The following is a 24,364-nucleotide window of genomic DNA, read 5'->3' as shown; positions in this document are numbered from 1 at the left end:
CGCGAAAAGGACAAAATACTTTTGTATGTCGAACTAAAAAATAAACTACACAAAACATACATAAAATTGTAATATTGTTTATTGGTGAAACAAATAACATTGCTAAGTAATTTGTTACTGATAGGAATATTAGATATGGCACGAAGAGCTACGAGTGCGTATGATCCATTTATGGACAAAACAATGATTAAATATGCACACCGGAGGAAGTGCATTGACATAACAATGTATGTTTTGTATTATATTGTCATTACGTTATTTATTCAGCATGAATTTATGACAAAGTATTGCAAGAAGTTAAATGATTTGCATGGGGGATATTTGAACCCATAGAGATTTGATTTATTTTACGCCAAATTTATTTTTTATATCTACAACTCGACAGAATAAATTAAAATTATTAATTGAACACATCTTTTGAAAATCAGACCGAGAGAGAAAATGTAGACTGAAACTGTTAGTAAATACCAATTGTCCATGAACGCAACACAAAGCTAGTCTGAGCTTCCGTACTGCGTCACATGTACATTTGCGTTTCTAGCACATTGCTAGTATGTGCTACAGATTTCCTGATATGTAGCAAAAAGTAAATAATCGACGAGACATTATTAGTTTATTAACGATTTTTTTTCTGGTAAAAACCCTGACACGCCTGCGTTCTGGATGGATACAACCTACGGTTTAATGTTTAAATCGCGCTGACATGTTTATGTAGGTAGCCAACTCGCTAGCCAGGAAGAGTTGACAGCTCACTGTTGGCTTCTGGTGATCTTACACAGTCAACAGGAGCAGGACTAAACAGGTGAGTAGGGGGTGTTTCAGAATTTAGAAACGCAATAGTTGATTATAGAGTTCCACTTAATTATTTACTTTAAATTCATTTAACTAGCTGTTATTGTATATTAGGCCTGTTAATCTTCCATTGACTATTGATTATAATCCTAAATACTATATCCCCTTTTTCAAATATCTTAAAATAAGTGCTAAGCTATAGTATCTATAAATTACCATGTAAAGCTCCACACGTTCTATTGCTACCGACCTACAATGATATACCAGACCTTCATCCCATTGAAATACTGTATCTTGGGTTCAAATGGTCACGCCGAGAAAACCATTAGGGGTTACTAGTTGAAGTAAATAGGATCAATGTGGTAGGTAGTGTTGTTGTTAACACACTCATTCAACTTTTAGCTTTACATTCGTTGAGGTAACACTTGAGTCTGTTTTCCTTACAAAAAGTTAATCGTAGGCAAAGGTTTTAAATGTATCCACCTTAATTTATAGGGTACATAGAAAAATTGACACGTTCTGCTGTAACTGATTATATTACCTCACGCTGATTGATTGCTAAGCTTTTATTTTAAAAGAAAGGACCCAGCAAGTACAATGAGAGATGTAACATTTGGGTGGACACCTTGTGATAGGCTTTATACATTGAACCTGGCTTCTATGTCTGTTTTGTAGGTAATTTATGGTGGTGCAACAAACCTTTAATCAAACTGCCTAGAACATTGTTATTCCTCGTTCAAAGAAACTGTTTATATATAAAGTAAAATTTATGTTCCTATGCTTAGTGCTCCAGATGCGGCTTAAAGATCCTTTTTCTTTAAAAGCCGCCGATATGACTAAGCGGACAAGCAAACCAAGAAAACCTCGAGATGAGGAGTCATCGGATGAAGTCAGTGGTAGGTTGGTTCCAAATTGTCGTCACTCACAAAGGTAATTTAACACAAAATGTACACAACTTAAGGTTGATAACACATATTTGTGTTTTTCTATCGAATTAGGTTTGACTTGTCAGCATGTGAGTAAAGCAGTGGATCTTAGCTCAGTGAAGAAGTCGGTGCTCTCCAGTGTGTGGTTGGTATGCTCCGATTGCCTAAAAGAGAGGACGATGATTGATGGAGAGCCAGCAGCATCACATGACATTCTAGTGTGCTTAAAATGTGGTTTCCAGGTAAGATGTGTTTAACAGTAAAACACAATATACATACTGTAGGTTAATAAAAACTATAGATAAAGCATTGTTGATGTCCTCCAGAGTTAATAACCTGCACTAATCTCGATTCCTCCAAAATAATTTTTATTTCAAATAATATTTTCTTTAATAATGTCTTATCTTAATAACATTTTTGAATAATCATCATCGTCTTCATTACCTTACAGGGCTGTAACCATACTGGGATCCAGCATGCTGTGAAACACTACCAAACGTTCCATCCAGAGTCCCACTGCATCACCATTAGTTTAGGCACATGGAAAGCCTGGTGAGAATAATAAGAACTGCAATCACTTTGAACTGTGTTAATAAAAAAAAGCCAAAGATGTGTTAACTAGCAGCACGAGTGAACATGCTCCATTCAGTGTCAAGACACGACCCGTGTGGGTTTACATAGAAAACTCAGCACAGGCAGCAGTAGGGATGCGATAACCGATAACTCCCTGTTTCCTAAGGCCAATAACGATAACATACCTGGAGATATGGAAGACGTCTGTGTTAGGACATGCACAGAGCAAAATGATGGCATTTGTCAATTATTATAATGTAACTTAACAGTATTTAAACCCTAACTAAACACTGTTTACTGTGTGAGATGTACAGTATGTAGTGTTCTTGGCTTTAGTTGAAACACTTCGCTAAGTCAGTTTAAGTTTCTTTCTTTGTCTTCATTGTATCTACAAATAATCATGATTTAATTCATTTTTTATCCATTGTGATACTTAAAAGTGACAATTTAACTAAACAATCTAACTAGAAAAGGAGTTGTCATGTCAACTAACGATTGCCTTCAATGTTACTATCCTAAAGGCTTTTCAGTGCTGCAGGAACCTGAAGTCTTTTTCTTTCTCTCTGTGGCCTACTCCCTTTGCAACAGGTGTTTTGAATGTAACGAGGAGCTCTCCACTCACTGCAACAAGAAAGCTTTGGCTCAGTCCCTGGACTTTTTACAAAAGCACTCAGTCAAGGCAACCTCAGGTAAGGTGCAGAAGAAGACCAGACTGCCTACTGCTGCTGCTGAAGTTAAGCTTTTATTAAGACTTGGGCTTCACAAATTAATAATATAAATTAAACACATTATTCCTGTAAATTAATAAAAATAATATATATGGTAGGATTTTAGTTATTCTTTTGCATAATATTCTTGACATTTTTTCATATGAATAACTTCATCATTTGAAGTTATCTCTCTGGTCTCTCTGTTCCAACATTAACAGAAAAAAGGTTTTAGTTGCATTTGGAAATGCCAATTTACTTTGATTAATCGTTATATATTAGGGTTGTGATTATTAATGATCAATCGTGATTGTTCTGGTTCTATAAAGATGTATTTTCTTTAAACAAATTAAAGTAAAAAAAACTATTGGAAAGATGGAGAAATGGGAAAAGTTACATGAAGTTTTGTGTCGGTTCCATGACAAATGAATGACATGACATGATATGACAGACTATGAACTTAAAAACACTGCATAGTGCAGCTAAAACATCACTTCAGTACACATTGCCCAAATAATGACCAACAATACCTCTGCTCCCCCTGGTGGTACTGGTGCTCTCTTGAATTCCTACACTCGTCACATTATAGGATTGAAAAAATGTCAGTTTTATGAATGCAATGCATTTTACTTTTACTAGGGATTTTACTTCCTGTTTGCAGTCTTGTTTTGGTTTTTATCATACTCCTGAGCTTTTCTCCATAACTCTGTCAAACATAAATGTACTGTGTAACACCTTCCCTTCTCTGTACACTCACCAACTGTTATTCCCTGTATAATACCTCTCTGGGTGATACAGTATTTGGGTGGATATCTGTTGCCAAGCGTCATGACTTTTACTCTTCAGATTAGCTTCTTGTCCTTGTTAATTTCCAGCCACTCAGACCCGGTCAAGCTGCTCTATCCCTAATCTCTCAGCTATGGCTGCTGAAATTGTAGGTTATCTGTCGCAGTAATCCCCCGCCCTCACATTCACCCTTACCCTCACCCTGCCCACTGCATGACTGCACACATTAGAGGAATTAGGCGCTTGAGTGATGTCTCCCGGCTGGGTTTCCCTGAAGAACAAGCGCAGCTGCGTGCAGTTCAGACTTGTTCCTGTTGTCCTTTGTCTCTCCATCACTATCTCTTTCTGTCCCCTGCATCCTCCTCTGCTGGGCGGCTGGATGTCTCAACACCTCTGTGCCTGTGCGCTGCACTAGTGGGAGCAAGAATCCTCAACAAGTCAGAGATACTTTACTTTTTAACAGCTGGAGAACACTAAATTTCTGTGGACATGCAAAGGCAGATGCAAATATTTTCTTATTCAAGTACACTGTAGGCCCTGTTTACACTTATTAGCTTCAGTAATACATGTCCTTGAATTGCTGTGGTAAGGTGCATTTTTATGAAATAGAGCACAATCACTTCTGGGAACAGAATATACCAAATGTGATTACATTTCATTTATCAAGAACATCTCATACCTGAGGATTCTCACATTTCTTTATTAAGTTAGATGGACAACCACAACCTTATTAATCTGAAAAGTGAAAGCTTGGAGAAATCACTCTCACACACTTTTACTGTCTTTTTTAAATGGAATTTCTCAATTTTCTATTCTAATCTCTGTATGTGACAGGATTATGTATGTACTCTGGGATACCAGCTAATACTACAGACAAGCACGGTGAATGGTATGTTGTATGTGCATTTACTCTATCCACGTTGCTAACCAAGAGTCCATTGTTGGGGGAGAGCAATCAGACAAGTGGGACAAACTCCATTGACAGTACATCTTTCTCTTTTGCCTCTTTAAATTACCTGTCACCTTTCCTGCCACCCAACTCTTCTGCACTGGTTGACCAAACGTGTGTGGAAGCGTGCAGCCTCTGTCCCAGCAGAATAGGCAGTTGTTGTCTGTGGAAGAGCTTGAGAAATTGCATTTTTTGCTCGAAGGCCAGATTTTATTTTTCAGCAAATACTGCTGTTGTGCTGTTTTCTTTTTCTATAGAACTGCAGCACAAAAGAGCCCCAGCAAGATTTTCTTTTTTTTTCAGAATCCATAATAATTTGTACAACAACAGCTCAGGAGATAAAGAAAGTCGATTAACTGTGCTCTCTTACCATCAAGGCCTTCAGCTCAAGTACCAGAGTCCCAGTAAAAAGCTAATTGACCTCAGAGAGCTCGACTCCAGCTTGTAACACAGCTGTGGAGTCTTTGTGGAGCAAATTAAAATGTAGCTGCTGAATAGCAATCAGGGCTTGTTTCTCCCAATCTGTCAATTCTTACTATCTTTTTGTTACATATGGATACATGTCAGGATTTGGTCATATTGTTACCTCTGTTTTAATGCTGAAAGGTTTCCTCTATTTATTTGTTTATATTTTTTTGTTTGTTTTAAATCACTGATAATTAACCTATAAATATGACCTCCTAGACATTTAAATATTTTTACAGTCAAAATAATTTAACACACAAAAATTCCAGTTAATGTGAATGACCGTACAGGCTCAGGGATACAAATCATGCTTCAGGTCACAGGGTTAATACAATGAGTAATGGTGATAGAAAGACCTTAAGACAACATTTGAACTCATACTTAAACTCATACTCATAATTAAATTCAGACAGTTTATAAAGTGTGCCTCTTGTCATTATATAATATTAAAGTTAAGGGTGACTTGATTCTGTTTCTCATCAGGAATTAACAAGTAATTGTTGTCTTTTCAACCCAGGAAAATTCTTTATGTTACTGCATGAACCAAACTTTTTTTCTTTTTTACAAATACACATCCTGAAAAATCTGTGGTACAGATCAGTGATGTTTGGATCCTTGGAAACTGTTGGTTTTGGGAGATTATGTTGTTGCTAGGGATGGCTTGATACAACTTTCTCATGTCTAATACTGATACTGCGACTTGGAGTATCTGCCCTTACTGCTATCATGCTGTAGTCTGCAATTGCTGACAGAATAGTGCCCCTTTTTATGGTATGTCGTGCAGTTAAGTTGAGAAATTGGACTTAGGCATCAGATCGGACAGACGTTAGTTGTTTTTTTCATTGAACAGTTCTGTATCCTACAATTCCATTTTATTTTAGTAACATTGGGTATACTGTCATTTCTTAGCTCAGTGATAAACTGATAAGCTGCTTGTCCCCTGGTGGTGCTTTTATGGAGGTAATCAAGGGTAATTTTTTTTTTCTCCCACCACCGCACATGAAAGTAGGCCAGAGAGTGGGCATTAAAGGCTGTGTGTGTGTGAGAGAGAGAGAGACTCATCAGAAAGTAACATGGTACTGGCTTATCTTGGCCTCAGATGGCAAAGAAACAGGCTTTTCATGCCCTGCAGTCATGACACATTAGCAAATTAAGAAGTCATTTGGTGTTTCCCGGCATTCTTCTTCCTCTTCACTGCCTGGTCCGCTTGAAGAGAGCTGCCCTTGACCAACCATACAACTGCAATGCCAACTGGCCTGAAGATTTGCCGAATCCTTAGTTTGACTGTGTCAGGCATTATCCTGAAAAGAAAAATGTTTTTAAACATTTTCAACTGTCTTAAATAATATATACACACAAAACCATACATAAACTTGTTGTTTATGTTTCCTAGTCTAACCTTTGTGTGAAAAATAGCACGATGTGCAAGAAGTGTTGGTGTACTGTACATGCATGTGAGTGAGCCTGAGCACCGTGATGGTTTCCAGTACCCTAGGGAAAGTATTCACAGCGTCACTGCTGCCCACACTCGGTGGCTGAGCAAGAAAGGGCCAGGTGGTGGTGCTGAGTGCAGCACAGTCAAGCGTGGTCTCGGCGCATGCTGACATTTGCCTTGGCCGACTGCTGCAGGGAGAGCAAAAATCTGCTTTTCCATATGCTTATGTTCATTGCAACCCTTCCCTCCACCCACTGCTGCCTTCCATCACTCTCCTCTTCTTCCCTCTCTCCCCCGACATAACCAGATGGCTCCCTGAACATTGTTTACCTTGGGTAAAAGTCCCAGATGCAAACTTAGTACATTACAGGGTTTGGATCTGAATTCCTGAACATTTAGGAGACTTAAACAGACTCCCATATTTTTCAGCGGTCTGTTGGTCACAGTCCTTTTTTTTAGAGTTGTTCAAAAATGTCATTGTGTTTGAATAATGTAAAGTATATTCAATGAAGAAAACTAAATCTAACAGTTATCTTCAACATCAGTAGATTTTGTGCTTTGGGGCACCCCACTAAGAGGGACACTCCAATGGACCTAATAAACAATATTGATTCAAAACCTTCAGACAGACAATGTTAAACAGGACTATTAGTAGAGTAGTTGGGTACATTTTTTTCTCTCTCAGGGAAATTGTACAAAATTGCCCAGGTCTTACATTATAAATCCAAAAGCACCTATTTAATACTGGTGAAAATGCACAAATTTATATCTTCATAGATTTACACCAAATTAAATCAAGAGAACTTTACTATTAATTGACATTGGGAGCTCCTTTATCACTGAATGAAGGCTGGAAGCATTAAGTTCCACTAAAGGGAGCATAACAACAACATGTCAGCTTGGCAAGCTGAACTCTGCCCCTATCTTAAAAGTCACAAAAATAAAAATTGACACAAAGGATGCAACTGCTTTTGAATTGAAAATGTGTAAAAGCAAGGTCATTAATGTATTAAAAAGCTCCAGGTCCAAAGTTACAGGACCATTTCAGATACTCATTGTGACAATAATTTGGTCCAGTGGTGTGTAGATTTAAAAAGAATATGCATAAACAAACTTCTGCTGCATTCAGCAGTTTGAATGCAAAATATATATGGTTTGTACAGAAGCACATTCAGTTGACAAAGGACATAAATACTGACTTCTGTGCTTCCTGCAGACTCTCAGTCTGACACCCTTATCGTCTAACCATCTGTGACATAGTTGCTACGTAAGGTGAGTTTTCATTGGTGATTAGAAGAAACAGCTGGCTCTGTGGAGCCATCTTTCTAACTCCGGCCCCACCCCTCTCTCACAAACTAGTGAAAACTTCTGCAGCTGTTATCTGCTTCTCGAAATGACCCAGCTTTTCTCCAGCTGCCATCACATCCGTTTGCCCATCCCCAAGTTCCATTCAAGGTTATATTATTTCATTTTCTGTTCCTATCTGCATTCCCAATACAGGGAAGTGATTTTGTTTTCTGTCTGCAAGGCCAGCTTTTAGTCACAGTCTACATGAACTTGGTCTCAAAGAAATTGTTAAAGTGGACACTGGTTGAGTCTTCATGTCCTTGTATTTATTAATCCATTATTGCCAAAATAATTTCACCATACATCCCATTTACTTGTTTACTGCTGTTTATTCAGCAGCGTCTCCCAAGATCATCAAGCTGCGAGAGGAATCATCAGATTATTCCGAATCATCCAAAGGCAAAAGTCCAGCCATCAGCAATACGTTGGTTCCTGTGAAAGGCATCATTAACCTCGGTAACACCTGCTTCTTCAATGCTGTCATGCAGGTATGTTCTACAGTCACTTCAGGTATAATAGTTTATTATACTTGTGATATTCAACAACAGAAATAACACAGTTTCCGAACATGGAAACACTTTGGCGGAGAGTGGTTTCTAAATAAATGACAATGATGAATGCTGTAACAAAACTTGCGAGCCATTGCTCTCATGTGGTATTATGCATTTCACCCATATTTAAGATCATAATATCTGAAGTTGATCTCCGTGGGCACTGATTATAACCTACTTACAAGTTATTGCTACAGTTACAGGGATGTTCTTGCAGCCTAATGAATCACCAGGGTTTGTATTCTAACTCCACATTGTGCTACCTATGCATAAACACTTGTTACTATTACCCTGCCCAATGGTAACTAAATTATCCTCCAACAATGACTGTAAACGGGTTAGACCTTGGGATCATTTTGAAGTATTTTCATTGCAGCAGTAAATGTGGCTCTGCCTTGGACACATTCACCTGTCTTTGCCTGAGTGGCTCTCAGTTGGTGCAGAGCATGTTCACCATACAGCATCACCATAGAGCCTCCCTAGTCTTTCTCTGGTCGTGTCATGGTGACTGCAAACAGACATGCTTCTAGAACAATGAGGCTGTTTTTTCCACCACCATTTTGTTAATCACCCTCAGGGCCTTCCTCATTGATTGAAATTCGAGTGAGCAAGCTTTATGTCCTCTTTTCTCACCCTCACCCTTTCCGTTTGTATTGTTTCCTTGAAAATTGCAATCTTTCTGGTAAAAGAAAAACATAATAGTCAAAGGATGAGCTGTGTCTGCATCCACAATGCCGGCTCCTTTGTGTGTTTTCCATAGCAACTGTCTTCTTTGCCAAGATGTATAAAAACAAATATTTTGTGAAAGGAATTGAAAGGATTCTTTGGTATCATTCAGAAACTATGACCGCAGCTTCCTTATCAAGGATCTTCTACACTTGATAAGGAAGCTCACAGATCATTGATTATTTCGATAACAGAAACAACTCATCACCTGTTTCCTAAGCCCCAGCTTAGTGAAATAATCAAACCTGATTTTGCTAAGATGTTAATTGAGTTAAATGTGAGTTGTTTTTAGTTGAGTCAATATTCATGCCTATACTGCAGGACATGCAATATTTTTAAAAAGAGACAAAGAAGTTTGATTTCCTGTGGTTAGAAATGTCTTTTTATTACAAAATAGAAAATCTAGACTCTTGAACAGCTTTAATGTTGGTAGTTAGATTTATATATATACTGTTTATACATATATATAGCACTTTGTGCTGTAAAGATATGGATCTGTCTTTTAAATACAAAGTGTATTATACACATCTTTCAAGTTACAGTCATGGGACGGATGCATGCATGTTATTTGACTGTTTCTTATGTATCCTTGGTCTTGCAGAACTTGGCCCAGACACACATGCTGATTGAACTCATCCAAGAAGTTAAGGAGAAAGGATACAAAATAAGGATTTGTCCCTCACTGGAGTCAAATCTGGTACAAATCAAATAATAATTCAATTGTATTTAAAATAACTAATATAGTCAACGCCTCTCAGTTTCTGTGAATTAACCCTCTGTGGGATAAGAATCCTATCTTGTTGATCAATGCAGTTAATCTGTAAATGACAAATGGGTTAGTTTTGTGATTTAGGATTCTATTTAACATCTGTGCAGTGACCGAACTGAAAATATGAAATTATACTGGAATTAAATAATTATTTTACTCTAGCATTTTAAGTCAGGTCAGTTAATTAAGTAAATTCATGCTTTGTCATACAGTTTTAAACAGGATCTTTTAAATATCATAGAGTATTAATGTGATACCAACTGTATGTCTTTGCATAAAGTTCATCAGTAGTACAAATATGATGTTATATATGGGATCGTGCTTTAATTCTGTGCTGCTTCTATGATTACTGAAACATTATGAGAATCTTAAACTTGAGCTTTTGTGCCCAACCAATACATTATCATTTGAGTTGTTTCATTGTTGTATGAGGAGGAATAAGGTTAAAAATGACCCTCAAAGTGCTGGAATTTAACCTTGTTTGAATAATTAATTTAATTGTTCTACTCGTCGTTCCATCTTCCAGAATCCACTCATGGTGTCGCTGCCGATTCCCGAGTCTCTGACAGCTGCCATGTTTCTCTTCCTCCAGAGCATGAAAGAACCAGGCAAAGGCCAAGTCAATCCCAAGATCCTCTTTAATCAGCTCTGTCAAAAGTAAGATGTTTTTATACACATGTCTTCTCATCTATGTTGTGAAGCAAGTTTTAGCCTTGTATACAAATATTTTACATTAGTGTGATAACTGCCACGTGATGTATTGCATGTACAACATATATGCACAGTTGCCCTGAAATTAGCTTTTAGTAGCTATTCCTGTATATTTGATAAAATAAAGGCTGTCCTTAATGATGAGTTAGTTGCTGTAACGTTCATTAACCGTAGCCATTGTTTGTTTGTTTGTTTTTTTATTTTATTTAATTTTCACTTAATATATATGCATATTTAACATTAAAATACTTTATTTTAGTTATAGAAGGAACTAGAACTTGTATCCTGCTTTCGCCCCCTCACTACAGTCGTGATCACTTTAACCTGCCAGACCCAGGTAGCACCTGGTCACAGCTAAATGCCTTTCATGCAGTTTCAGGTCAACATACAGCAGTGGACCACTGTAAATACCAAGCAGCATCAGCTGTGCAGCTTTAGCCTTTTTTGCTACTTATAATGTTGAACCACCTGTGTCACATTTGATCTCAAAATCCCTCTAACAAACAGAGCATAAGATTGTGAACTGAGCAGTTGAGCTAATATTCCTTCTTTTAATGAATGTTTGGTTCAGTGAGTACTTGTTTTACATGCTGCACTGCTGGTTGGGTTCATGTTGTGTTTAGAGGTGGAGGTGGTGAGTGTTGTGCACTGTGTAGCCGTGCAGGTGGGTGACCAGGGTGTTAAACGTTGGATGACTGAATACATTTCTGACTTTAACAGAATTCTGGTACCTAGCTTTCGTCAGGTGTAGCGTGTGTGTGTGTGTGTGTGTGTGTGTGTGTGTACTTGCATGTGTGTGTGGATTGCCAGTTCACCTGACATTACTTTATCTACAGAACATGTAGCAATTGTTTAGTCAAACAGCAAAAAAACACACATACACACACACACACACACCACTACACATGCACGTCAATTAGGGATAGTCCATTTCACAACTTTGAACCTCATGATATAACCGCATTAAAGGTCAAGTTTTTTTCCTGTAGTAAGGTGTTTTGAATTAAAAATTCAATTTAATATTTTAGCTGACAAACTTAGAAAACATCCACCAAAACCTCAGTCTTTACATGCAACGATGGCCTCAGTTTGTTACAATGTTTCCAGCAGCCATACAGTTATGACTTATTTGTTGTGGGTACCCTCTGTCCATGGTTTGCAGTTAGGATTAGAATCAGCACCTGGTTAGGTTAAGGTTTAAGATTAAGCTTAAATTTGTATTGGTTAAAGAGGTAGGGAATGCATTATTTCTGTGTGAAGTACTCACGACTCATGAAACCCAGACTGGGTGTGTGGCTGTATCTATATGAAATGACCTGCTGCCCCTGGTTAAGAAAAACCCCTGGTGAAAAACGGTACACAGTTGAAAAGTGTATTCAAAGGTAATAGGAAGAAGACTGTATGATTAATTGTGCTCTCTTTTAACAAAGTGCATGTTATGGTATGTCCGTATATTTGAAAAGAAGGTCCTGGTTACTTCAGTGCATTCCACTACAATTTCAAGGTCAGTCACAGTGTCCAGAATCACAGCTGCATTCTGAACCAGCCTAAACCATTTATATGTTTTTTCATTCAGTAAAGTCGGAAGCTTTGAGTTGGAATAACGGGGTCAACAACTGCCCCTGTTTACTAAGACACTTGCTCCCATCACACTGACCTCTCTGATGGCTGGGCTCTGTTAATGCAGCCTGCCATCTTCACTTGTCACTGCTTGCTCTTGTCTAGAGGGTTGTGCCTGTCCTTGACCTGAAGAACAGCACTTTTCAATTTCTCTTGGTTCCTTATCAATGGCTTTGTGTTGACGGACGGGCTATTAAAACCTTTTTGGTAGGGATCAGGGTCATTTTGAGTGGTTGGAGTGTTTTTCTATATCCACATGCATTTTTTCATGTGTTTGACCTCAACCAGCTGAATAATCCACTGCCCACCTATTCTTTGTTACCTTCAGGTATAAATGACATATTCTGGGTGGGTGTTGGTGTGCTCTGCTATTGCAAACACACAGTATGTGGGTGATGTGGTCAGCAGCACTTGTGGTGGCAGTCTGAATAGAATGTAATTAAAAACAGAATAAAATGTGTTTTCACTCAGAAACAGGGACTAGTAACATTTCAATACCAACAACCTCATACAGGTTTCCTAGTATTTTGTTTGTCCCAAGCTTTATTTACTACCATTTCCAAAGCAAGAACACATTGAGTTGTTATTATTAAAATAGATACAAACTCTTATTTTCCTATACTACATCCTTTTTAAGAGGTAATTACATTTTTAGAACAGGTACAGGCATTGAATATTTTAACAAAAAATGAAGTCTAGCCTTGCTCACCTCTGTATCAATGAATTTTGTATCAATACTCACAAGCCATCATCTTTTAAAACCTTCAAAAAGCACTGTGATGACTCTAACAGCTCTGATATATAGAACTTACAAAACAACAAAAAACAACCAAGACCTCTCAATACACACCTGAATGAACAATAATTCTGTCCACACGGAGAAGGTGCAGGTGCTGGTATCTGGGAAAATTAATTATGTTTTTTATGTAGATGAAAGATTGTATCCACCATTTATATATATATATATATATATATATATATATACAACAAACTGGAGATTTGCGCAGAGTTTTAATTTATATCAAAACACAGCAAAACAGTTAGTTATCCCACTAAAAACAGCAAAAATAGATCTAATGAACCTAGAAACAATGCTCCCAAATAGTTTTTTCTTTTACAACTTATTAAATATATATTTTTTAATTAAATAAATACATTTATTTCCCTGTTTACCAGACTATCTGTTTGACGACACATGTGGTTTATTATTTTGGAAAACTGTGTAATTACATCATGTTTATCATACATGTTTTTTGGGGAGGCACTTGTGTGGTCTTGCGTCTGGTACTAATTCATCCGACTATTAATCGTGTTAGCACCGCAGCTGTTTGGATTTGCCAGATTGGGAGCAGTGCTGCGGGGCCCTTCTGCTCTTCATCCTCAGGGATGGGCTTCCAGACATCCTCATTCCCACTGATCCTGATCAGCCTTAGTTCCCACAAACTTCTGGGTCTTTTATAGCTCTTTTTTCCCTGTCTCATCCCTGTCATGTCTTTCCGAGGCATTCAGCAGCTAGCCAATAGAATGGAGCACTTTGTTGTGATTTCTAGTAGTTCTGCTTATTTGTCTTCATGTGTTTTGTAAAAACAAGGGATATGATGATTAAATATGATATGATGTGGCAGTTAAAGGTTGCTGTTGTGTCTTGGATGTCCATTCAAGGATCACATATCAGCTTAGTAAAATTATTTATTATTTATGTAAATGTTTGGTGAAAACCTTTTCCCAATCAATGAATTATGAATTCATATCCTTATTAGTTTACACATATGTATATATGTACATATACAAAATGTATTTATCTTATAGCAAGTGAAGTCATTTAACACCAGTAAATGACCTTCGAGCTCTGTACAGCACTGCCTGCTACCACCGTGTGACATCGTTGTCTTTTCACGGAGGGCTTAACCTTCACTGTGTCTTCCTGTCCTGTAGTAATGTGGCTGCCCTGGAACAACAGGTTGCAGTAGCTTTTGGCTCGTCTTCCACCATCTGCTGCAGGCAGATGTCCTCACATCTGCCTCAGTATGGACATCCAAAGGATGGACGAAAGCCGAGTCTCCCTTCTAACAAGTCTGACATACTGTAGATGTTAAGGCCAACCAGCTTTGATAAAAAACATTTGGCAGGATAGCAGGGAATACAACATGACTAGCTTCATGGTGGAGTTTATTATTCCATGCTAATGTTTTTAACCAAAAGGCCAAAGACAGGCAGAGGGTTGACCACAACTAATTGTCATATCACCTTTTTATCAAGTCTGTTTTTGTGTTTTGTTCTTTTTAAAAAAAAAACAAATAGAGCCTAATTGTACTTTTGTGACTTTTGTCCATCCTTGTATACTCTATGTGCGTCCTGTCAACAGATAACCTATGAAAAGGACATACTACATATAAGTTCTGGTCCAATTGTCTTGAGGAATTATATTTTATTTTATGTTTATAAAAAATGTTACTTTCTTTTAGAGCCCCAAGATTTAAGGGCTACCAGCAACAAGACAGTCAGGAGCTGCTGCATTACCTATTGGACTCCATACGAGTGGAAGAAACAAAGGTAAGAATAAACACAACACATACTTTGAAAACAACGGAAATGAGGACAAGAAATTACTTAGGTGAACAGATGATTCTTTTTAGCCTTGTTGTTATTGGGGTACATTTGATGCAGAAATCTGAGCTATGTACAGACCCTGTACAGTCTGGTCCTCTTTTTTAGAAAGAAATAATTAAGCTTAGGTTTCATTGATCCTAGTGGCCCCTTATGCCTGGTTTGGCTGTTTTTGTATTTCACCCTTAAGTTGCCATGTTTTTTGGCAAGTGTAGAAAGACAAGACCCCTTCCACCACCTCCACCACCACCTCCTTCACCGTGCAATTAGGGGAGACCCCCACAGCAGAGCTGGACTTCTGTAGTCCCACCAGTGGCTACGTGAACCAAGGAGAAGTTAGCGGGTGTGTTTAGTGGTCAGCCGCAGGCCTAGGAGGGACCGCAGGCTGGGTCGAGCTGCTCCTATTTAAACTTGTGAACACTGACAGTTGTGCCACTTGTGACTTATGACAGTTGTGACTTGCAAGTGGCACGGCCGGCATCATTGTGTGATCTTGGGAAACCCACAGCTGCTGAATGAGCTCCAGGGCCACCCCATTGTGCTTGAGGGTCACCATAGCCCCCCTCGTGTACACACACACACACACTCATCAGCTGAGCTCCCATTTTAATTAGAGAGAAGGGAGGAGGTGCAGACTTCTTTATTACCTCAGAAAATAATTTGTACAGTCGTGCATTTTGCCAGTGTCTTTTTTTAAAGACCCTTTTTTATTATTTTTAAAAATGATCTATTTTATAACCAACAGTTACTGTTTTTATGGCTCAGAATAAAAAAAGGTAAATTCATTTAACAATATTTTTGTTTAAATAAAACTATTATTTTTAAACATTGCATTTCAGAAAATGCTAGCTGCAGGAAGTCTCCCTTATTTCCATTGACCTGCAGAAATAATTATTTCTAATAAACTTTGAAAATGCTAAGATGATAATGATCAGCTTTCATCACCTGAATAATTATGTACTTTTTGTGAATTACCAAACTGCTGTATTTTGTGGTAGTTTTAAACGAGTCTTAGACAAGCCTTCTGAGGTACCGTAGTCTTTTCTGTCTTATTTCTCCAGCAGGGTTACATCTATGGTATTTAGTTTACCACCTCACTTTTCACTGTGGTGTCAGTGTTCTGTTATCTCTTTAACCATGTCAATAAAATACAACCTCAAACAAGTAGGTTGGTTACAGTTAGATTTGTAAATGATACAATGTGAGTTGCTCCAATACTTTTTAATTGAGATTTAATCACTGTTGGATATGAGTGTGTGTGTCGTTAGGGGACTCTGGTATCTTTACAAGGGGTGGTTCAAACCATTTAGAGGCCTTAAGTGTTTGTGTTGATTGGCCATTAGTATCACAGTTCTGAATATGCTAATTAGGTTCCATTACATTATCACCAATTAGCTGAAACCATAGGTCTTACTCTCTGAGGGCATGGACTGTCTTTCTTCACTCATCTTCATTTAAGTTTCCATGCCTGCACTCTTCATCCTCATCCTTTTACAGTCAGGGCACTGCATGCAGTTTTTCAGGACGTAGGGGGTTGAGGTGCTGGGAGGGGTTGGGTTTTACTGGTAATTAATTAGTAGGAGAGTCTCCGCCTGGTCTGGCTGTGCCGACGGAATTGGGCGCAGACTGGCTGTGTAGGGATTAACAGGGCTTTTTGACCTAAATAGCCAGTTCAGTGTGTGGGTCCTGGGACAATGGGGGTCGACTGGTTTTGAGCGCAGACACAGACCACGGCCAATTATCTATTGATTGGTGCTTTACTGTTGGTGCCCCTCTTCACAGCTCTCTCTCCAACACACTCACTGACCATGTCACCTTCAATAAGTAAGCCCCCACGGAGAACTCTCTGACACACACACACACGCACACAAACACAGTACAGTTAATTATGACATTTACATGTTAATGTTTTTGGACAAGCTCAATAATTATTTTACACAAACGATGCCTATAATCAGTTCACCTGTCAGTCTCATTTATCAGCTATTCAGTGATGGCACAGTAATGGCTGTGAAAACATTACAACAGATCACCTTGAGTGAGATTTTACATTCATTTTTATAATTGCTTTTTTGCATTAATGAATGTCACATGAACTTTACTGAGTTGTTTTAATTCTGTGGATGTGTTTGTGTTTGCAGAGGGTGAGGGCGGGGATTTTGAAGGCTTTCAACAATCCCACAGAGAAAACGGCAGATGAGGAGACCAAACGTCAAGTCAAAGGTTCACACACGCGGCTCTCCAACCCAGACAGCTGAAAAAGAGCAACAGTTCCACCTTGTGGTGGTAGTTGGTATTATTGTACCTACCAATGACAGTCTGGCCTGTGTTTTTCTGCCTTTTTTAAGCAATTTAAATTCTTTAAAAGTAGCCATTAGAGGCAGAGTACACAGAATATTTACCAGACCCTCTTTCCATTAGTATTTAAATCTTTTCATCACTTCTTTTTCCACAAAAACAAACGACACATTTTTAACTTTGGAAAACAGAGATTGCTTACAAAAAAGCACATTGGAATGACAAAATTAATAATCGTACCTACTTTGTTATCATCATTATCATATAATTGCCCTAAAATAGTATTACACAACTTCATCTGCCACTTATTTAGACAAATGTCTTGACCACTTGTTTTAGTAAATCTGTTAACTGATAAAGGTCAATATCCCTGTCTTTCACCAGCCTACGGAAAGGAAGGTGTAAAAATGAACTTTGTGGACCGCATTTTCGTAGGCGAGCTGACCAACACCATCATGTGTGAGGAGTGCGAGCACGTAAGTTTGTACAACATAAGAGAACTCAATAAGTGTATTAGCCTCAGATGGGTTCATGTCTTCCCCGTATACCTGAATTCATTGAAATCCTCATTTGCACAGATTTGTCCTTGACCGAATGTAAACACCATCAACCTCAGTTTGTGTTTTTTTTTTTTGTGTGTTAGTTTTAACAGAAAAGGGGGGGCAAATTTCTAAAAATAAAAAACGAGAAAAAAAGGAACAAAACCAAACAGAAAGGAAAAAAGCACTTCAAGGACCAGCTCACACACCAACTGCTTGCAGCAGGCGCTTACAATGAAATGTCAGAGATGTGGGTGTATTAACAAAGCAGGAGCCACTATGCAAACTAGAATATCCTTGAAGGTAGAAAGTACTAGCTGTGCAGCTGTGAAGGAACAGGCAGAACAGCTGCTGCCCACATCTCCCCTGAAACCCTTTGAAAATGTGAAACACATTATTATTCTGAGACCCTGCCTTTTATTTTGATAATTACTAAAAATTATGAATACAGATGATAATACTGTGATTCCTCCCTTTTTTTTAGATCTCTACAGTGAAGGAGGCATTCATAGATATCTCTTTACCCATCATAGAAGAAAGGGTGAGTTTCTACAGCTGTCCATAAAAAAGTTAATATCATCAGCACTGCAGTCTGACTGACTGTGTCAGTACCATGTTCAAGTTTATTCTTGTGTAATTACAGTTGTCTTTTTTTTTAATTGGCTCTATATTGTCTTTTCACAGAATGATCAAACACATTGCATCGACTCTGCCAATCAATGACACTGACACTGGCTTTAACTCAACACACATTATCAAAAATAATTTTAACTAACAAGTAATATGTTTTATCTAAATAAGGGAAGCTTTGGATAAATCACCAATAATTGTAATTAATCGGGATTGTGATAAATCACATTTTTTTCACATCGAATGGAGATAATTCAACTTCGTGGAGAAACTTTTTTTTCTTTTGCTTAATTTTACTAATGTATGTGATTAACAGTTCAACTTTGACAGCCCAAGTTTTAACTTCATGCTTTTTTGTTTTCAGATGTCCAAACCCTCCAATCCCAGCAGGCTGAATAAGGGCAGCAGGGAGCAGGAGACAAACACATCCCAAGCTGATCATGTATTTTCTGCAGCCCACCCTGTCAACAAAAACTCCCGGAAGCTGATCGCACAGGTCAGTGTGGAGTTCATGCCAGAGCAGTATCTTTTAAGTGATTTTCTACAAGACGTGCTTTAAGAATCTACATTTTGTATGGTTGCGGTGCTTATCTAGTGTGGTGATATAATATTCAGTAGCTAATTGGTATTACAAAAATACAGCATTTACTTTTATGTTGACCTAAATTAATTTGTCGACACATGTACAGTATATGCTGCACAATTTCAACGGTTGCCTGCAGTTTGTTTTAATAAAACTTTGCCTTTGTCACTTCAAAATCAAAATCAGAAACAGATTCTTCATCTAACTTTTTTTCAGTCTACCTGTAAATAAAATTAGTCAATTCTATAGCTATTGTGTCTTCTCTTGTTTTCCAAAAGAATTTAAGCAGGAGGACAAGCTTTGTGGAAGAGAAGGGAGCAAGCTGCAGCGCAGAGCGACTGGAGGAGGAGGGAGGAGCTGGTGGATCAGCACGAGGCATCAATGTATGTAAGATGGCAGCTGCAGGCAGCCTCTCAGACAACAGTGAAAGAGACTCAGGTGCTCAGGACAGCAGCAATGATGCTGACAGTGAGGCCTCAGAGAGTGAGTGGGCTCCACGCACCTTTTCCTCCAGCCACGTTCCGACATCCACTCCTTCGTCCACTTCCACCCTCACTCCATCCTCCACACCTGTCTCTGCATCCTCTCCTATGTCACTGTCCTCTACAAGGCACTGCGGTGCAGTGGAGCAGCTCGTCACTGCAGTATCTAAAGTCAATCTGGGGTTGAATTCTGGAGACTGTCCAGCTTCTTCACACCGTTCTCCAGAGGAACATGGTGAGGCCCAGTCACGGGACAACCTCCACCAACATCATCAGCACCACCAGGGAGCCTTTCAGGCTCTGTCTCACAGTTACACTCCCAGCTCCAAGGAGTGCTCCGTACAGTCCTGCCTCCACCAATTCACCTCGGTGGAGCTACTGATGGGCAACAACAAGCTGCTGTGTGAGAACTGCACTGAGCGCAGACAGAAACTACTGCGAAAGAGTGGCTCAGCTGGTAAGACCAAAATATTTGTATTAAAGATAGCTACAATATAAACAACAATTAGCTGCAACTTAGCCAAGGTAAAGCAAACATCACTGGACGGATTAAAAATAGAGCTAAAAGCTATCCTATGCCAAAACCTGTATATTTGCCCAGAATTAGTTGAATGTTTGATGAGAATTGCCTGAACATCATTAAAAATATATATATATATTTTTTACAAATTTTTACAAAAACTTACACTAATTTTCTTTTCCTGTTTGCTTAGATAAAAAAGTGGAGAAAATTTACACTAATGCCAGGAAACAAATACTGATTTCCTCAGTGCCTCCAGTCATCACATTACATCTGAAACGTTTCCACCAGGTAAACACACATACAACCTTTTTATCACTGTCTGTGTTAATCAACTAATGCTGCTCTGATGTTTATTTAATACAATATTATTTAAATCTAATTAATTAAATTATTTTTTTTTTTTTTTTGCACTTGAAGGCAGGAATGAACCTTCGGAAAGTCAATCGTCATGTTGATTTTCCTCTCATCCTGGATCTGGCTCCATTTTGTTCAGCATCCTGCAAGGTACTTCGCATTAATAATTTATGTGAAATATTGATTGTCTTAACAAATCTTAATGTCTTTATGTTATGTTTAACATGTTTATTATCAAATGGGAGATTTCAAAATCATATTGATTTATCACTGTCTCTAAAGGTTTCTTTGTTTTCTGATATCCTTGGTTGGCAATGTTTCTGTATCTCTGTGCCTTTACTTAGTTTTCCTTTTTATTTAACTTTCATGTCCATTTGTGTAAGAACCTGGCGGCCGGTGAACGTGTCCTCTACAGTCTCTATGGGATTGTTGAGCACAGCGGCTCAATGCGCGGAGGTCACTACACTGCATATGTGAAAGTACGCTCAGCTCAGAGGAAAATGGAACAGCACCACAGGAACCTGTCAGGTCAGGGTTCAGATCTCTGTAAAACACTTTTATTTGAAGTTGTTGTTTTATGTTTATGTGGATGTGTAAAAGTAACCTGCAGTTGTGCAGCAAAGCTTCAGGTTTAATAAGACAGAAGAAGTCAGAGGGCAAAATATAGGACTCTGTGTTTTTTTTCTTTTCTGCTCAAGCACATTGTCCAGATTGACAAAAGTGTGCAGAAAGGTAGTCAGAGAAGTGGGTGGGCAGTTGCCTGTTCTGCTCAAATTCTACAGACCCGACGTTAACCAGACATTGGTGATGACAGGTTTAAACATGCTCTAATAACATGTGACACACTTAAGTCAACCTTTTTAGTGGATGACTTACCCTCTATAAACAAATACTGTGTGTCCATGCTCTTCTCTGCTGACCTTTGCCTTGATTAGGTTTGTACTCCATCAGCAAATCTGTGACTTAAGGATTTATCGACACATTGATTTTTTTGATTACCCTGAACGTACACTTATTTAATATTTGTTGTATTTTTTTTTGGCTAAACAAATAACATACTCCTCATCTTTCCCATCATGTAATGTAATTTTGTTCTTGAACACCTATGTTCTTACAGGTCAGGCGAGTGGAAGCTCCTCAGGCCAGTGGGTTTACGTCAGTGACACAACTGTTCAGACTGTACCTGAGTCACGGGTGCTTAACTCTCAGGCGTACCTGCTCTTTTATGAGGAAATGCTATAAATGTGTGACCAGCCTATAAAAATATTTTTGGATTTGTTTGTTTTCTTTTTTATTTGTGGTACGGCCTGTACAGCCCTTTTCCCTTTACCTGACTGTGAGGAAAAATAGACATTATATCACATTCGTGCAACATTTAAATGCAAATCCAACCTAGACTTACCTTTTGAATACTTGTTAGACATATAAAGAATTTACATTAGATATTCAAGATATTGGTTTTAGCATTGAAAAAGTCATGTTTTCATTTATTTTTGTGTTAGGAAAGAAGTTAATATAATTTGTTTTCATTTAATTTAGGCCACATTTTTGTGCCTTTAACATGCATGGAAAGGTTTACGACAGTACCTAGATACCAGGATGCAAGCAGATTTTAATGCATGCTGGGCTGTGCACAGCACGGTGTATGTGATGTTAATAGCGTTCGTGTGCGTCTGTGTGTGTCAAAGAGTAAATGACAGGGACAGAAGAATGTACTGTACAACAGTTCTGAGGTACTGTTTGTGTCACATTATCTTAGCAGAATGTAATTGTTGCAAACATTTGGTATATTCCCAAACTGGTTTACTTATCATTACCATATCAAAACCAGAAGATAATGGGGCTAACAGATAATGCTTTGCTATTTTACATATAATAAATTGCATTCAGTATTCAGTTTGGATATTATATCCTAAGACCAAATATAGAAAATTGACAAAACTATCTAGTGGCAGTTTGTTTTTTGAAAAAAGAAAATGTTTTCAAAGTTTACTGTATAAAATCTCAACTTCTTAATCTCATCAAAATGTATTAAATGTTAATGTTAAATTCTCTAAGAATAGTGTTTGATAGTGTCTACTATGAAAAAGTGGATTTCATCCTGCAACTTGACTAGGCCTCATCTTTAGGGTCAGGTTATTAGGAATAATATATATGATTTTAAATACTACTACAACTCCTTACTGCAAACATGATGACCACATCAGATCAATCTGCTTCTACCCCTTTGCCCCTTTGCCCTTTTCCTGGCTCCTACTGTTAGACAAACAGTTGTTATGACCTACACTTGTCCTGTCATTAATCTGCATCTCCAATGACTTTTGACTATTATATTCACTTTCATGATACAATTATCTTAACGTGGCTCTCTTATTTTACCTTCGTGAAGAAAGTCATGTAGTGAACATCTTAGCATTGCCAACTCTGCCACCTGCAGTTCAGTCGCTAAGACAATGCTGCCTTTTCTTTAAATGGCACAGCATAGCATATCTCACTTTTCCATTACATTTCCTTCTCATCATTCTTGCTTCTAATCCTTCAGTTGCCACCTAAAGAAAAGCACAACAGTCATTATTACAGTATAGTTTACCGGTACTCTGTGTATTGTTTTACCTCACTATTAGAATGTACACAAACAGTACGATGATCAGTCAGATTAATTTGCCAAAGATGTCATAACAAGTTCACTTCAGTTTCTGTGTCGTATGTTGTTTATCATCTGAATACCTTGGTTAAAAAATTAAGTTTTACAGGATATTCAAAAATCAACTATGCTGTCATCTTGCATAGGTTAAATTACGTTAAGGAATGTACTGCAAACTCTTGAAATTTCTTGCACATTAACTCGTGACCTTGCTGATAAAAAATATTTTAGAACCATGTTTTTCTTGCTTTGTGCTCATTTTCCAAACCAGTTGATGAGTTCAAAGTAGAGAATGTAAAATCTAGTGTATTCAAAGTAGAATGTGTGCGTGTGCATGGTGAGAAGAAAACTTCATGCTGAGTGAAATGCAAGGAAAATATATGATATATATACAATAAATGTTACTGTAAGCAAACAATGTACATAGTAGTAACAGTGCAAAACCATGGTGCTTCAGGATTTTTTTCAATATGGAATTTCTTGTTCCGTAAAGTTACATTTAGCTGAGAAACAAAAATTAATGGAATGACTAACTACACGCTGTATTAAAATACATTTAATTTATGGCATTAAAACCAGTCTTGTCTTTCGATGATTCATGTTCTTTTTTTGGCCAAACCCAAGTAGATCATCATAGATTTGATTATTTTTCGTAAAGCAAGACTCATTTGTACCAGAGTGTCATTAAAGCCCCCTCATCCTGTTGATCGGCTCTGATCGGGTGTGGACCCACTCTGCTTCACAACATGTTGCTCAGCTGGTGAAGAGGAGGTGGGTATTGAAACTGGAAAGGACAATATCCAAAAATGCCCCTGTAGACATTGCCCTACATGCAGTGACACCGAGTTTCAGTGGTGCAGTGTTGAAGCAGGTTGTCAGGTTGCCACCAACACAAAGTCAACCTTCTTTTGATGGTATTTTTTTTTTCATGTTTTTTTTTAATTTGTGGCAGCTTTGTGCTCGAGGACATCACAGTTAAATTATTAGCTTTGATTAATCTTACTAATGACAAACATTGTTCACACATGCTGACACAATGAGAAGACACTGAATGTGATGCTAATGGGGATTTAGTTAATGTTAATCTGACTTTTTGTGACATTGATGTATGTGTGGAAAATGAAAAAGACATGTATTTTTTTAACTTAGTGTGACCAGCTTGGGGGCCTTTTTTTGCATCTAAAAAATGTTCAAATTATTTCTTAGTGTATTGGTTGCTTTAAGCGACAACTGACCGGGTTAAATATCCTCTATACTGGATACCAGGATAGATACAGGGACAAGATAGCAGTTGTTTTTTACAAAATTATTTTTTACTCATCATTTTAAGTTATGTTTTTTTATTAT

The 24,364-nt window shown here is 37.9% G+C and overlaps 1 protein-coding gene across 4 annotated transcripts; it reads left to right on the top strand.

The window, feature by feature from the left end:
* The first annotated feature begins 120 nt into the window (after positions 1 to 120).
* On the top strand, positions 121 to 23,612 carry usp45 (ubiquitin specific peptidase 45). 4 transcript variants are annotated; one of them, XM_008323635.3, is made up of 18 exons: positions 121 to 802; positions 1,617 to 1,688; positions 1,791 to 1,960; positions 2,170 to 2,270; positions 2,880 to 2,980; positions 8,317 to 8,468; positions 9,859 to 9,954; positions 10,553 to 10,683; positions 14,823 to 14,910; positions 17,106 to 17,187; positions 17,647 to 17,738; positions 18,286 to 18,342; positions 18,796 to 18,927; positions 19,293 to 19,953; positions 20,210 to 20,307; positions 20,437 to 20,523; positions 20,757 to 20,901; positions 21,491 to 23,612. In XM_008323635.3, exons 2-18 carry the CDS (start codon positions 1,625 to 1,627, stop codon positions 21,613 to 21,615), a joined length of 2,382 nt encoding a protein of 793 aa, XP_008321857.1. In that variant the 5' UTR covers positions 121 to 802; positions 1,617 to 1,624; the 3' UTR covers positions 21,616 to 23,612. The 4 variants fall into 4 exon arrangements, with proteins under 4 accessions (XP_008321857.1, XP_008321856.1, XP_016893575.1 ...); XM_008323634.3 differs by having other exon boundaries at positions 1,578 to 1,688; positions 8,320 to 8,468; XM_017038086.2 differs by having other exon boundaries at positions 1,578 to 1,688; positions 10,619 to 10,683.
* The last annotated feature ends 752 nt before the right edge of the window (positions 23,613 to 24,364 follow it).

This window comes from Cynoglossus semilaevis, chromosome 13 (genome assembly GCF_000523025.1).
Source record: "Cynoglossus semilaevis isolate Cse_v1.0 chromosome 13, Cse_v1.0, whole genome shotgun sequence".
Classification (NCBI taxonomy): domain Eukaryota; kingdom Metazoa; phylum Chordata; class Actinopteri; order Pleuronectiformes; family Cynoglossidae; genus Cynoglossus; species Cynoglossus semilaevis.
This window is presented reverse-complemented; position numbering and strand designations above follow the sequence as displayed.

Coding starts and splice junctions, on each gene's coding strand:
- usp45 (XM_017038085.2), top strand. CDS start 1,586: ATGCGGCTTAAAGATCCTTTTTCTTTAAAAGCCGCCGATATGACTAAG. Junction 1,689..1,790: donor GTCATCGGATGAAGTCAGTG/GTAGGTTGGTTC, acceptor CTATCGAATTAG/GTTTGACTTGTCAGCATGTG. Junction 17,739..18,285: donor TGTGTGAGGAGTGCGAGCAC/GTAAGTTTGTAC, acceptor CCTTTTTTTTAG/ATCTCTACAGTGAAGGAGGC.